Source organism: Rousettus aegyptiacus, unplaced genomic scaffold (assembly GCF_014176215.1).
Source record: "Rousettus aegyptiacus isolate mRouAeg1 unplaced genomic scaffold, mRouAeg1.p scaffold_m13_p_7, whole genome shotgun sequence".
Classification (NCBI taxonomy): domain Eukaryota; kingdom Metazoa; phylum Chordata; class Mammalia; order Chiroptera; family Pteropodidae; genus Rousettus; species Rousettus aegyptiacus.
Genome location: NW_023416310.1, coordinates 72,097,736 through 72,108,049, shown reverse-complemented (window position 1 = coordinate 72,108,049; position 10,314 = coordinate 72,097,736). Strand labels below are relative to the sequence as shown.

General features: G+C 46.6%; 1 protein-coding gene and 1 long non-coding RNA gene across 4 annotated transcripts; one reads left to right on the top strand and one right to left on the bottom strand.

Moving 5' to 3' along the window:
• Nucleotides 1-3,306: 3,306 nt before the first annotated feature.
• Nucleotides 3,307-10,095, top strand: LOC107515932 (speedy protein E4). Of its 3 annotated transcripts, none has more exons than XM_016155203.2 (7): nt 3,307-3,472; nt 3,990-4,181; nt 4,828-4,883; nt 5,383-5,468; nt 7,566-7,734; nt 7,905-7,998; nt 9,580-10,095. In XM_016155203.2, exons 1-6 carry the CDS (start codon nt 3,337-3,339, stop codon nt 7,977-7,979), a joined length of 714 nt encoding a protein of 237 aa, XP_016010689.2. In that variant the 5' UTR covers nt 3,307-3,336; the 3' UTR covers nt 7,980-7,998; nt 9,580-10,095. The 3 variants fall into 3 exon arrangements, with proteins under 3 accessions (XP_016010689.2, XP_016010688.2, XP_016010687.2); XM_016155202.2 differs by having other exon boundaries at nt 4,825-4,883; XM_016155201.2 differs by having other exon boundaries at nt 4,825-4,883; nt 7,905-8,002.
• Nucleotides 3,345-4,832, bottom strand: LOC118605429. Its single transcript, XR_004952137.1, has 3 exons — nt 4,712-4,832; nt 3,971-4,222; nt 3,345-3,444 (listed from the first exon to the last, which is right to left on the bottom strand). It is a non-coding gene; the product is annotated as an uncharacterized LOC118605429 (long non-coding RNA).
• Nucleotides 10,096-10,314: the final 219 nt, after the last annotated feature.

Here is a 10,314-nt window from a genome sequence, read left to right as displayed (position 1 = left end):
GCCCTCCAGACCTCATTCCTCTCTGGTTCTCTGCCCTGCAAACCCAGCTGCCATGACCCCCTCAACACCCAAATCTGTCCCTTCAGCTCAGAGACATGCTAGGCTCCCCCAGATCCACCTCCCTGTACTGGGGCCTGGACTCTCTCTGGGTTCACCTCTCTCTCTGGAGAAATGGCTAAACGTATTGCCCCTTTTTTCGAAGCGTGTTCAAGCTGGGAGGGTAAATTTGGATCCTGTGATTCTGTCCTGGCCAGAAGAGCAGAAATCCATCTTTTACTGCAGCTCCATTAAGATCTCTCCAAGTATCAATATCTAGAATATAAAGCTTTTTCTTTTTGTATTTGTAGAAAATACAAATATTTTCCCTAATTTGTCATTTATCTTTTTAACTTAATTTTTTTTTTACTTTTTCATGTCATCTAGACATTTTTAAATTTTTTTCCTTCAAATTTTTTACTTTCTCTTCAGACTTTTCATCTGCTTTAATATTCTCCGTGAAGAAGCCTTTCCCACCCTTAATTTTCTAATCAGTTGCCTGTGTTTTCTTCTGTTTATTTTTTCTCTTTAACGTGTCCATTTTATAAAGATAACTGGCACCCATCTTTGAGATTTGTAAATCAGGCTCCTTAGACTCAGAGTTGCTTCCTAACGCCTGAACACGTGTGGCGATGGGACACACATCCTCAGGCCACGGTGCCATCTCGATCGGTGGGGCTCCTGGCAGGACCTGGGCCGTGGAAAGCGAGGAGGAATGCCGAAGCTTGTGCATTGTCTCGAGGCCTCGTCCAACTCAGAAGGTCAACGACTGCAAACAAAGGAGACAGTAAGTCCCTGCACCTCGGATGAACTGAGTTTTTAAAATTTCAGCTTCATCGAGGTGTACTTGACATATAAAATTGTAAGACATTTAAAGTCTACATTGTAGTAATTTGATATGTGTATGTACTGTGAAAAGATTCTCCCCGCCTAGTTAATTAACATATGCATCACCTTACATGCTTACCGTTTTTGTGTGTGTGAGAGAACATATATGTTCTACTCTCTTAGCAAATTTCAGTTATACAAGACAGTGTTACCGACCATTGTCACGGTGTGGTGCGTTAGCTCCTTGGACCTTATTCATCTTAAAACTGAAAGTTTGTATCCTTTACCAGCCTCTATCTATTCACCCACCCCACCCCACCCCAGCCCCTGGCAGCCTCTTCTCTACTTTCTGTTTCTATTAGTTCGACTTTTTATTTTTTTTTTAGATTACACATATTAGTGATACCATGCAGGTTTTGTCTTTCTCTGGCTTATTTCACTTGGCATAATGCCCTCCAGATTCCTCCATATTGTCACAAATGGAAGGATTTGTGATGGTTGGATTTGTGATGAAGGATTTCTCATGGTTGAACAATATTCCATTATAGATGTATATGTAGAGAGATATGTGTGGTTATATACATCTGTATAACAATCACACCTTCTGTATCCAATTATCCATTGAGGACACTGAGGTTGTTTCCATATCTGAGCTATTGTGAATAATGCTGCAACAGACATGGGCACGGAGATATCTTCAGTCTCCTGTTTGCATTTCCTGTGTGTATATCCACAGAAGTGGGGTTCCTGCATCCTATAGTAGTTCTATTTCTAATTTTTTGAGGAACCTCTCAACTGTTTTCTGGATGAATTAACTTGACTATTCATGCTTGGTATGAGCTGATGAGATACATCTAAGTGATCCAAATACAAAATAAAATTTGGGGCACATCCTGAATTTCCCATCGACGTTCAAACAATGGATCAAAAGCAAGACTCAGAGCCTAAATATGGAAACAACCCAAGCATCCATCAGTAGATGGATGGCTAAACAAAATGTGATATATATATGCATATATTTATATACATATACACACAGACATATGTACGTATATGTGTGTATATATATTATTCGTACTTAAAAATTAATTCTGACGCATACAACATGGGTTAATCTGAAGATATTATGCTAAATAAGCCAGAAATGAATGAAAAAAAACCCTTAATATCCTACTTGTATGAGATACCTAGAGCAATCGAATTTGTAGGGACAGAAAGTAGAAAGGTGAGTGCCAAGGGCTAGGGGAGGGGGACGAGGAGTTGTTGTTTAATGGGGACAGAGTTCCAGTTGGGGAGATAAAAATGTTCTGTGGATGGACGGTGGGCATCAATGCACGACAATGTGAATGTGCTTAATGCCACTGCACTGGACACTTAAAAATGGCTAAAATGGTGAATTTTATGTTACTTTACCACAATTTAAAAAAAAGAAAATTCAAATGTCAGGTGAAGAGCAGAGGTATTAGGTAGGCGATTCAGAAGAAGCGTCCCCCGGCCCTGCAGGGCACCGAGTTGGTCGATCTCCTTTCTGCATCTCGCCCCCGCATGCCCCCCACTTTCATGGGGGATATCACGTTCTGTCTTGAACTGGAGATTTTTCTAATTAATCCTTTTGTGCATGTGACATTTTATTCACAGGATACGCAAGTGGTAGTGAGATTTCTGGACCAAGAGTGATACACAGGCTGAAAGCTTGATATGTAGACTAGAGTTTCTTGCTTGCTAGGCTTTGGGTGACGCATAGACTCTCTTGAAATTGTAGACACCGTCTGAAGTGTGTGTGAACGCACGCATGGTTTGCTAGGATTTTAGGTTCTGACATTTTTGGGACTCAAAGATGCCTTGCACAGAATCCTGAATGTAGTGTTTGTTTGTAACATTGAACTGTCGAATCAAGTGTTTTAAAGTAACTTTTTAATCTGACAAGTCAACGTACCTGGGATCTTTTTTCACATACTTATCTCATTCTTGCGAGGTCTTACCATATCTGCTGACCCTAAATTTCCTTGTCACTCTCCTCTCTCTCCCACTAGACTGTGCTCTGAAATAGGAAGGGGGAGGAAGGAGCGAGCCCGACGTACTTCAGGGTTAGAAAGGAGCGAACATCTCCTCTGCCCGGGAGAGGGTCGAGCGCGATGCTGACAAGCTGAGGGTCGTTTTGGAGGCTGGGCAGAGGTCGGTGCGTCTGTGGCGGGAGGCGTCGTTTGCCCCTGGTCGCCAGAAGTGCGCACATGGCAGTTACATGTGTTTTCCTTCAAACTCGTTGCCAGGTTGGAATGACTGATGACATCGGAGGCTTCCGACTTTCCTGATTGGAAGGCCCAGACTCCATGGTGCTCGGCAGTGGAGGTGGACAACAGCATCTTACGAGAGCTTTCTCTGCTCCTAGCTCCTGCTCGGCTTGGAGGAGGGATAACGGACTTGTCTTCAGCCAGAATCCAGAGGCATTAGAAAGATCAGAGTCTCGCTTTCATGAAACAGAAGCATTTGAGAGAGCTCATGGCCAGTTGTCGACCCGATATCCTGTGTGAGGACCACAGCTCCCAGCCTAGCTACTCAGGATGCTCTCTGGAGGCGAAGCTGGATAAAGAAACCCCGGGACCATCAGGTGAGGAGATGAGGGAGAAGGGATGTGAGAGGCTTGACCAGTAAGGAGGACCTGAGTAGGGAGTGTGTAAAAGAAAGGAGCAATTCAGAAAGCCAGCGGTTGGAGGAGGAGAGGACCAGCGCTGGGGACAAGGACGTCCCCATGGAAGGAAACTGGGGAGCCACGAAGGAGGGTTAGGAGACGAGATCCGAGGATGAGAGAGGGAGGAGAGGGCACAGTGGGGGGTTCCTTTTCTTTCTCCCCCAATGGGAGAAATGATTTCTAACGAGGATGAGTTTCGAGGACGGGGAAATGGAACAGCAGCGAGATGAGTGGGCGAAGGGGGCAGATGGATGTCACCAAAGGAGAATGACGGAAAGCTAGCTTGGGAGAGAGCCGGTGGCCTATGAGCCTGGAGAAGGTGGAGGGGTTCGTGTTTAGGGGTTAGGTGAGGGCAGAGCTCGAATAGCTGGATCCCAAAGACAAAGCTCTGTGTGGTAGCCTGGTGTCTTTACTCACCCCACCCCCTCCGGAGTAGATTCTAGGCTGTCCCCTCAGTCTCCTGGCCGGAAGGGGAAGAAGGCGTGGTCAGCAGAGGAGGAGGGGACCGCCCCTGAGGCTGCGGACGTCTGGGTCGTGGAGACACTGTGTGGCCTCAAGATGAAGTTGAAGAGGCGGCGGGTGTCTTCGGTGCTCCCTGAGCATCACGAGGTCTTCAGGAGGCTGCTCGGTAGGAAGGGGCCCTGGGGAGGTCTCTCCAATCCCATTCTCCTTTTGAAAAAAGAAGAAGCTTCCAATGAGTACACTTTTCCAGTGGAAGAGAATTCCCTGTGAACTAGCGAGCTCTCTGTCCTCGGAGAACGCTGTACCGAGCGCTCCTGGGCACTCGGAAATGGTGGAGGGTTAGGCTGGACGTGAAAAGGGTGTGCGCTGGGGACCAGAACGCTTGGTTTCAGCTGCACCATCCGAGACTTCTTAGCTCTGCCCGGCATTGTGAATCTAAATCTGTGTGAGGGGGGATAATAAGGCGCTGTCGCACCCCGACGTCGCTGTCAACTGAGAGAATGAGTGGCTGCGGCCCCTGCAGTGAACGCCCACGCCGGGGGTGGGGGGAGCGTTTGCTTAAGATTATCTAAGATCTGAAGTGTGCGGCTGTGTTACTGACACTGTCCTCGCTCAGTCACCCAGACCAGGTGCGGGGGTCACCGCTGCTTCCTTGCCCCGTGAACGACCCCTTCCCCCTCTTCCTGTTAGCCTCACCCTTTGCCACAATCCTGAACCGTCCCCAGGAGAGGCGTGGTCCTCTTCGCTCTGGAAACTCCCACAGCAGCCCTGTTGCGGTCATCAGTCTAACACGTGCCCTATTTTCACAGAAGATCCTGTCATTAAAAAGTTCCTGGCCTGGGACAAAAATCTGAAGGTATCTGACAAGGTGAGATGTATTCCTGCCCCCATCTGTCGTGTGGCGGGGGAGAGTTTCCTGAACACACAGAAAACACAGTTCTATTCTCTCTCCGACCGGAAGCCTGGTCACCACTTCCCTTGGTGGGACGGGCCTCGTGGCTTCTCGGGCAGCCCCGCCTCCGTCCGCCTCCTTTGGGATCTGAGCTCCAGGCCTGCCCCTCTGGTGGTTGGCACGTCATACCCCCTCTCTTCTCAGCTCTCGGGGATTCCCCTTTGCTCCAGCTTATCAAAGACGCTCTCAAGCCACCAGAGCTTGCCATCGTGAGAGCACCATGAAGTCCTCCCTTGACTTCTTGTGACCAACCTTCTGATGCCCCCTCTCACTCTCCAAACAGGCAGGCTCACCCTGCGCGGGGGCTCGTCTCCCAGCGGCCCCCGCCCCCAGCCTCCCGTCCCTTCCTCGGCCTCGCCGTCCTTCCTCTTCCACGATGCGGCCTCTCTCACAGTGCTTTTCCTCTCCCCGTCAGTACCTCCTGGCTATGGTCATAGCGTACTTCAGCCGAGCGGGCCTCTTCTCCTGGCAGTACCAGCGAATCCACTTCTTCCTGGCCCTGTGAGTACCCTGCCTGGCCCCACCAGCCAATATCCGGGCGTGGGAGCAGGACCTTTCATCTATTTTTAACTATTTGTAACTGTTTGTTCTGGGTATGAAAATAAGATTATAGTATAGAGTTTTTTATACTGTTCTTTGTAAAAGTCAACATCCCTAATATCAATTAAAAGACTGAACAGGACAAATAAACAAAAAAACCCCATAAAACCCTCCAAAAGAAACCGTTGGCTGACACCCACCTTACCTCCAAGCAAATAGCTTTGAGACCAACCATTTCTGATTCCTCTGTCCCTCTCTTTCCCATATCAATACCCAATGTAATTGTCTTCTCCCTCTGTCCAGGCCCCCATTACATAACACGGACGCTCCCCAGAGATGTTTCTTACTGAGTCTCTGAAAAATCCTTCCGAAACAGGTCTAACCACTTCACGACCAACCGTCCTCAGCAAGCTCATTGACTAATTCTGTTCGAAGTCCGAATTCAGCCCTCTCTACAGCCCCCTTCAGACGGCACACCGTCTGAGGATTCCCCGCTCTGTTTCACTGCTCTTCCAAAACACCCTCCACTCTGGGTATTTTTTCCAATTAGAGTTGACATATAATGTTATTTTAACTTAGTTACACGCAGGTGCCCTTCCCTCTGGTTTTATATTGTGTTTTCTGTCTACGTACTTTCTCAGGTCCACATAAGTACCTGAGAAAAATGACCTGTACTTGAAGTCAGTTCAAATACCAAATCTTCCTGCGGCCTCCTCTGCCCTTTCTACTTCCGGCATCTCAGTTGCAATTTAATTAAATTCTATTACAATAGGATTTAATGCGATATTTTGCATTATAGTTATTTCTTATCTCCCCCTTCCCAATCCCATTATACTAGACAGCTGTCAAAGGCAGGTCTTGTCAAAATGACAATGCATTCTTAAGACACTCAGGTAATTCCTTTTATTTTGCAAATGTTTAAATTATAGTGAGTCTATGAGATAATCAGTTTTACATTTGACTATGAGACAAAGCATTCATTCATTCATTTCACAAAACCTCATAAATAAAGCGCATCTCACGTGCCAGCAGACTTGAGGTGATGGGGAGAGAGATTCGAGACGTTCTGTTGAATTAATACACCAATATGAGCCAAGTCCTATCTTAGTCGTTTGGTAGGAAGGCTATGAATACAGAAATAGACCAGAGTCCGTCCGGCCCGTCCCAAGCTAAAGAAAGCGGCTACCAAAGTCATGCCCTCGAACGCATCTGTGCCCTTCTCCAAGGCCAGGTTCATGGAGTGGAACCTTCTCAGATAAACTGCCAGGTGCCCACACAGGTGAACACACAACACGGAGAGGGGAAGCACAGAGTCTTACAGAGCGAAGGGACGAAAGTCCGTAGGGTCCCCCAAGGGAGCTCTGGCGACTGGTGGTGCGGAAGGCTGCACGTCAGTCCCAAGCCAGTGGCTACAATGGGTCGGAAGGTCAGAGTCTTGGGCTCTCGGCGCTCCGTCCGCGATGCTCTCGGTCCAGGTTCAAGCATTGTCAGGACCTTACAAGGAGAGAACCTCATGCTCATGGGCCCCTGCCGGGGAGGTCTTATCCAGGACAGTCATGGCTGACGTTTCTGTGGTTTTGGGTATCAAGTCACACCCTAAGGGCAGTCCCCTTATGTACCAGGTGACATTACTGTCATGGTGCCTATGGAATCCATTTTGTAAAGTCCACAAAGTCCTCGATTCTCGATGCTCAGTGTACTGCCCCCAGGAGCGGTAGAGGCACTTATATAATAGGGGGACAGGTGTGTGCACACACAGCAGGTTGAAGGGGAGGTGGGCGAGGACGGAGAAGGGAAAATTGCAATGGGAACTGTGTTGCTCGTGGACGGCAGGATAGGCCCTTGGGCTTCCTTGTCGAATTTTGTCTTCATCCTCAAGGTATGAGAGGCGCCCTTCAGGTCCCTGCCTGGCAGTGGCTTCTTGGTGGTGGGTGGCACTCTGTGACACCCTTAGGTCCTACGTGAAGACAATTAGCCTGTGTCCTTGCTGGGAAGCTGACCTCAGGCGGCAGTCCTTCCTGTTCTGCTCCTGACCTGCAACCTAATGTCTTTCCCCAGCTACCTGGCCAGTGACATGGAAGAGGACAACCAGGCCCCTAAACAGGCCATCTTTTCCTTCCTCTTTGGGAAGAACCGCTCTAAGCGTCCCTTGTTCCACAAACTGCGGTTCCAGTTCGTCCGCTCCATGGGTTGGAAGACGAGGGTCTCCCAGGAAGAATGCGAAGAGGTGGGTGGGCTGTGGGGATTCACAGGAGCAGACTGGGCTAGAGAGAGAAGGGATCATGGGGGATCGGAGTTGGGATTTGGGGACCAGAAAGAATTGGGGGCTAGACAAGGGGAGAGAGAGGTCCCACTTGGAGAGTCATCATCTTCCCAGGGGGCTATTTGTCGTTCCAGATCCAGGCTTTTCATCCAGAGCTCTGGGTGTGGGCGCGAGATCGCGCCTTCATTCCCAAGACTACGGAGGCCTGAGGTCCCTGGCCTGAGGAAGGTAGGTACGTGTCCTCCCAGGTACAGATGGAATGATTTGTTGTCTATTTATGAAATCTGAGGAACCCAGTTGCTGGACGCATGCTCCTCACTCCCCTACCCCCATCACCCTTCCACACACTGTGCAGCAGGCCCGCCGGGCACACAGCCAGGCCTGGCTCGGCTCCCCCCTGCAAACTGACAGCCACACATAGGCACAACCTTGGTGGGACATGGGGGTGCCAGACCTTAAGATTCGGCTAAAATCATTTCATCCAAAGCATTTGGTTCCAAATAATAGCTTTGGTGAAATGTCGATTTTTGTGCAAAGTGAATAAGTTTCCAATTTTTCCCATATATTATGTTCTGGCTTTCTCTCGTTCATTCATTTTGGCCTTTTCATCCCTCAGGAATACCAACTATATGGATTTATCTACAACAAAGTAAATATCTAACAGTAGGATATTAGTTGGAACGGTCTCTATACTTAATAATAAAAGATAACTTATGACTAGCTATATTTCATCCAAATTTACTTTTAAACAGATTGCTTATGGCCAGATTACCAGAGTGTACTTCACCAGATCTGGGCCAGTCTCTCCTCGTACACTAGTATGCCTTCCCCCTCAAGTTTATGTTCAAGGAAGTTTGTCAGAAAGAGTGAAGGGTCAGAAATACCAGCCTCAGCTGGCTTATTATGATCGACACATTAGAGTTATGGGTTTGGGCAGAGGATTAAGCAAAGACTTGGTTTTAAGCTTGTGAACTTGCTATTTTGGTCCATTCGCACCACTGTGATAGAACATCACAGACTGGGTGGCTTATAAACATATAAACAACAGACATGTATTCCTCATAGTTCTGGATGCTGGAAGTCTGAAATCAGGTACCAGCATGGTTGGGCTCTGGTGAAAGCCCTCTTCTGTGTTGCCAGCTGCATGTGGGTCTGAACATGGGGTCTGCACATGGTGGAAGGAGTGAGGGGTCTCCCCACGGCCTTTTTTATAAGGGCTTTAATCTCATCCTTAAGGACTCCACCCCATGACGTAATCACCTTCCCAATGTCCCACCTAATGCCCTCACCTTAAGGGTTAGGATTTCAATGTGAATTTTGGGGGACACAAATATTTAGACCACAGCAATGGCCAAGTTTAGGACTTGGTTTTATGGTTAAACATTAGGACCTAGGGGTAAGGTTGGGGATCAGGCTTCGGGTCTTATGATTTGTGATGTTGACATGTTAGCGATATTTGTAGTGTGGTTAGAAGTTCTAATTGGAAGGACCACAAAAGGACCGAGGTGTGAGTAAGTCTAAAGCAGCATTCTCCTTATGTGTTCTTCACCCAGAGTCCTCGCTAAAAAGCAGACTGATGTGCCCGACTTTAGGGGTATTAAGTAATTTTTGGACTTAGGGTCATCAAAATTCAAGAATCACACTTGAAAACAATGGTTCAGGTTTGGGGTTGAGAATGGAGGAATACAGATAAAATTGGATTTATAAGTTAGTCTAAACTCAGGTTAGAATTGACTGAGAATGTAAATAATCTTTATGCCTAGAGAGCTGCCTCTTTGAAATGTGACATTCTCTATCTTTTACTTCTAGATAGATCGCTGAGCCCAGGGGAGATTCGGGTTTTCAGCAGGAAGTCAATCCAGACACCAGTGACAGACACGAGGAAGAAAAAAGAAGCCTCTTGTGCAGATAATCTAGAAGAAACCAGAATCTTCTAGAAAGAGCTGAATAGAGTTATCACATCATATTCCTAGGAGCTGGGGGTACTTCTAGGAGTCCTTGGAAAGACAATAAGAAACCAGAGTTTTTTTAGGCTCCATCCCTTCCTAAGGTGCCACCCAAAATTTCGGATGGTTTGGTTCACATCTCCCGTGAGGTGGAAGCTGGAGGTCCTGTTTTTTTTTTGTACTTGGTTGCCACAGTCTAGGTGGAGTGTAGGGGCTCAGAATAAGAGGAAATTCCTTTAAAAGTTTAAAATTAGAGCCATAGGATTGTGATGGGTAGTTTAATATATGCAATAAATTTCATTGGCTTATTTTGAAAATGTTGCCCATATTATATTTTTAAAAATATTTTATATTTATATATTTATTTTAAAAATATAAAAACATGCTGTTCCAACAGTTTTGTGATGAGTCACAGAGCTGTTATGTATATATGTATAAATATAATTTTATTTACATTTTCAAGAAAGTTTTTCGTGTGTGTTTTTATTATATTTATATATCAATTATAGTTAGGTAAGTACTCCCAAATTCTTGTAAATATAAATTTCTTTTTTGTCTTTATTATTGAATGATGAAAATTCATTTGTAATTTTTTAAC

What these genes read in the sequence shown, in the direction of transcription:
- LOC107515932 (XM_016155202.2), top strand. Translation starts at nt 3,337, where the DNA reads ATGAAACAGAAGCATTTGAGAGAGCTCATGGCCAGTTGTCGACCCGAT. An exon ending in GGTCTTCAGGAGGCTGCTCG is followed by an intron (nt 4,182 to 4,824) that starts GTAGGAAGGGGC and finishes CTATTTTCACAG; the next exon opens with AAGATCCTGTCATTAAAAAG. An exon ending in CCCAGGAAGAATGCGAAGAG is followed by an intron (nt 7,735 to 7,904) that starts GTGGGTGGGCTG and finishes TTGTCGTTCCAG; the next exon opens with ATCCAGGCTTTTCATCCAGA.